This window comes from Botrytis deweyae (assembly GCF_014898535.1).
Source record: "Botrytis deweyae strain B1 chromosome Unknown BDEW_013, whole genome shotgun sequence".
Taxonomy (NCBI): domain Eukaryota; kingdom Fungi; phylum Ascomycota; class Leotiomycetes; order Helotiales; family Sclerotiniaceae; genus Botrytis; species Botrytis deweyae.
The window spans coordinates 237,341-241,943 of NW_024066220.1; the positions used below are offsets into that span (position 1 = coordinate 237,341).

General features: G+C 43.4%; 1 protein-coding gene across 1 annotated transcript; it reads left to right on the plus strand.

The window, feature by feature from the left end:
• Positions 1-1,511: 1,511 nt before the first annotated feature.
• On the plus strand, positions 1,512-3,904 carry EAE98_006221 (uncharacterized protein; the record flags this gene model as incomplete). The annotated part of the gene is made up of 2 exons (XM_038953843.1): positions 1,512-3,527; positions 3,593-3,904. 2 exons carry the CDS (start codon positions 1,512-1,514, stop codon positions 3,902-3,904), a joined length of 2,328 nt encoding a protein of 775 aa, XP_038809633.1.
• Between the last annotated feature and the right edge of the window lie 699 nt (positions 3,905-4,603).

The following is a 4,603-nucleotide window of genomic DNA, read 5'->3' on the forward strand; positions in this document are numbered from 1 at the left end:
CCATCCATCTATCCATCCATCGATTTCCTTCCTCCAACCATTATCAACATCAACATCACCCACCAACGGATTTCCGAGGATTCCACTTTCTTTATTCTCTCAAGAAATCCATCAATTAAATCCACCTCCAGTTTTTTATTTTAATTTTCTTTGGGGAAGGAGAGTACAAGAGAGAGCGAGAGAGATATCCACACGAATCCCATCGGAACCAAGGAACAGCAAGAAAGCAAGAAAAAAAAAAGACGAAGAAGTTTGAATGAATCATCTCATAATCAATTTGTTATTTGCTTATTTGATTGATTGATTGATTGATTCATTCATTCATTCATTCGTATTCTTCTGCATACAATTAATAATTCTTGCAAGATCGTCCATTCAATCATTCCCATACACCATAGCATCTCCGTACAAATCACCGCATAACCCTACTTCCCGTTCCTCCTCAAATATCCATCACCCCATACCACAAAAGCACACCACTTTCCAACTGCATTCAACAACAGCAAGCACAATCACAACCACAACCACAATCACAACCACAACCACAATCACAACCACAACCACAATCACAACCACAACCACAACTACAACCGCCACCGTTTACCTCGAGAAAGAAACGAATTGTTTAAAAGTCCCCATCGAATTTGAGACTTTTCACATCTGAGACCTTGGGACGAAGATTTAAACATTACCTACAGCCACTCAACATTCCCATTCGAGACACTCAGTGAATAAACTTTTAACGCCTCCAAATCAAAGCTTCGCCGCTTTCCTTATCAAGACTGACTTGGATTACGAACCGAAACCGGACAATCATTTATCTACGCAATCAATAAAATCTTTCCCATCTTCCGGATATTTTTGGGGGGAGAGAACGAAAAGCTTCTCGAGTAGTTGCTTCCATCAATCGAAAAAAGATTTCATCCATCAGATTTAGACAAGAACGAAATAGCTGGAATACGCATTTGTTCTTTCTGATCCGTCTCTTTTCTTACAATCCCGGAGGTATTCTTTTTTGGGGCATTCTGGGGTATTGAAGAAAATATCCCATTTTCTAAATATGTAAGTTCACATAAAAAAAAATCCCCTCCCCCCCTCCCCTCCCATATCCTATATCAACAACATCACCACGCAGTAGTACCAGTTCGATTGCATCAAATCTGTCTGCGAAAAAATTACCTACATGACACATGCACTCTCTCCACTTCATCCATACATTCATACCACGTTTCTTAAATATCCTCTTTTTTTTCTTCCTTCCCTTCGCTCATGCAAGAGTGAGAATGTAGCTGACCATTACTTTGCCCCAACCAACAGTCCACAATTGTTAAGGATTCATTGGAATTACTTTTCAATACTTAATGATAAGCAGAAACTAGGATTGCTACCTTCGACAAACACCCCTTCACATCGCTCAGTCGAATCGTCTTTTACCCAACCTATCCATTATCTTGCCCGAGCAAGATCAGAACGAAATCAAGGTTATCCAACAAACCTTTACACGTCGTAGGATGCCTTACACTCCACCTTCCCAACGGTCTCCTGCCACCTCTACCACTCACTCCCCTGCCGTCTCGAGACGCTCCTCATATCAACTTAACCACCCAACCCCATCTCCCCGACCAGAGTTGCCCAGATCCACTTCCTACCTGACTAGACACAGACGTACTCCTTCGGTTAAGTCGACAGCTTTCGCACCAACACTAGAGCCAACCCCCCCTGGTACAGCAGATGGGGAGAAGGGTCCCAGCCATGATACAAATAGCAGCTTGATTGCCTCGAGCAGTCTTCGAAAATCACCCCCACCTGTAACGGACGAAACCAAGATGCCTATCGGAGTAGTCATGTCACCACCAGATTCCACTCAGAACTCTGATGAAGAGGATAATGGGTTGAGAGGGAGGAAGTTGGAGAACCTCGAGGAGTTGCAAGCTGCCATTAGAGTTATCGAACAACACCGAGAGAGCTCGCCCAAGAGAGCATCATCGGAGATTCAAAAGCTTACCCAAGCCATATCACTTCTACCTATCAAGGATACAAAGGATCTGAAAGATAAGCCAACGTCGGAACACATCGAGACCACTCAACCTCCGAGGAAACTTCAACATCAAAGATCGAGCACTGAAACAGTCTTCCTCGACTTTAGAAACAACCCCAACAATCAGTCAGCACCAGAAACACCCACCACAGGATCTGATGATGAAATGAGTGAAGATGAAGAGGCAATGATTAGAAGGAAACCTCAGATGCTCCGAAAGAAATCCGGAGAACTCGTTCGACCAGCTCTTCGACCATCTTCTGCCAGAAGACGTCCATCATCCATGCCGGGTACACCTACCTTCTCCAAGGCGGTTCACTTTGATTCACATCTTGAACACGTCCGTCATTTCCTTCAAGTCGATCGACCTCTCGCGGTCAGTGCTGGCTCCTCTCCTGTCGAGGCATACGAAAGTGATTCCGAATTCCCATTCGGTCATGAGGAGGACTCCAACAACAGAGGACCACCATTCGAATGGGAGATTGTTATCTCTAACTTTCCTCCTATGACCCCACAAAGAGCTGCTATGCCCATCAGAGTTGAGAGAGTCTTCTTATCGGCAGACAACAAGAACTTGATCGGAACTGTCGCTGTTACCAACTTGGCTTTCAACAAAATGGTGGTTGCTAGATTTACATTGGATTACTGGAAGACCACATCGGAAGTCGTTGCTGAATACAACAATGACATCCGTCAACCAAAACACAATGACGGGTGTGATCGTTTCAACTTCAACATCAAACTTGCTGACCAAGCAAACCTTGAAGCAAAGACCATGTTCTTTTGTGTAAAGTATTGTGTCAACGGTGTGGAGTACTGGGACAACAACAACTCTACCAACTTCCAGATTGATTTCCGAAAGAAGGCAAAGCCGCAAAATGGAAAGAGAGGCTCACCAGCAGCAGCATCAAGATCGGCCAACTCATTACCGAGAAGTAACAAGAAGTCGCCGCCAGCTTCTTCAAAGAAGACGCCAACCTTTGACGACTTCTCTAATGACTTTGATTCGAAATATTTGAGTACCAACTTCAAACTGCCAGTCGCAGATTACCTTGGAGATTCAAATACTGTAAGATTGAAGGGAGTCAAATCTGCCGTTACCTTAGCATCTGATAACCGCAGCCGACGTGCACCCATGAACACGAACGCAGCTGGTGGTCAAGCTTTTGGTCACAGATACGACTTCGGTGCTTCACTTAATGCTGCCATTAGTGCTGCCAACTCTTCCCTCGGTGACAAGAGCGGTATTACAATGAAGTCGAAGAGACCTGCACCAATAAGTGAACCGAGAAAGTTTATTGATCACGATGAACAAGTATCACCACTTTCAATGCAAGCTCCCAAGACTTTTCACAATACCACCCCATCTAAGCCTCTACCTTCAGCAAAGACAAACAGCAGTGGAACAGATTCACCAAGACCCGTTGGTACTGAGAAGCCTGTACTGGCATCACAATCATACAATGAACTTCTCGACAAGTATTGCTTCGTACGTACCAACGAACACCACTGGGCCAACTAAAGGATTGAAGCTAATTGAATATTGTATTATAGTTTGGGTCAGTGAAGAACTCGCCACAATTGAAGGATGGTACTGCGAGGTCTGGTCAATATGATGGAAACAATGATGATGGTTACCTTTTTGGTTCTGCCGAGTCTACTGCGAGTAACTCACCAATCACCATGGCACACATTGATAGTCGACCTTCGCCTCATTCATCTGGAGTAAGCCCTCAAGGTACTCGTTCTACATCGCCTGCTCCTATGACAGGCTTTGTTTCGGGTACGTCTTCGATGTATCCTTACCACATGCATGGTGGTTTTTCTTTCAACGACGCTCATGCAGCAACAGCAATCCGAGGTTGAACAATTTTCTATGATGATTCAAATCACTGAGTCAATGAAAACGATAAAATGCCCCTATTTACGATGACGATCATGAGAATTCTGATCACGAAACGAAAATCTAATTCTTTCCCAAGATACTTGTATCATTGATGGATCAAATGAATTACCTCTTCATTGAGTTGTGATTCTTTTGTTTCATTACAAACCTTTTCCCCTCTCGACTGTTAATATATCTCTCTCTCCTTACGAATACGACCTTCTCAATTCATATTTGTTTAGCATTTTTGCAAAGGGAGATATTTGGGCAGCATGCGAATGAAGGGAAAGTGGGTCATACTTTTATGATCCTCTTGCTTTAACATTTTGCTTTTGTACTTTTTAGCGTTCCTATTTTTTCATTGGGTGGTTGCGTTTTTTTTTTCGTTTCTTGCATGTCCTTTATTTTCGATGCGCTGCTACCTACTACTGGTTCACATTGGTCTTGGTCTGTTCTAATCTTTCGGACGGACCCGGTTATCTTAGACTTTGGAGTTTATTTGCTTTGGGAATTTGGTCGGTAAATTGTTTTTTCTCCGATCGTTTGATTGAGGGATATCCAAGAGATTATCACTTTCACCGTCTCGAATGAGAAATGATGAAAATGATTGATCCTTTGGTTATTATATCGCTCGCATGGACTGAAGTGGTAGCAGAAAGCAAGAGGATGAATCAAGGACC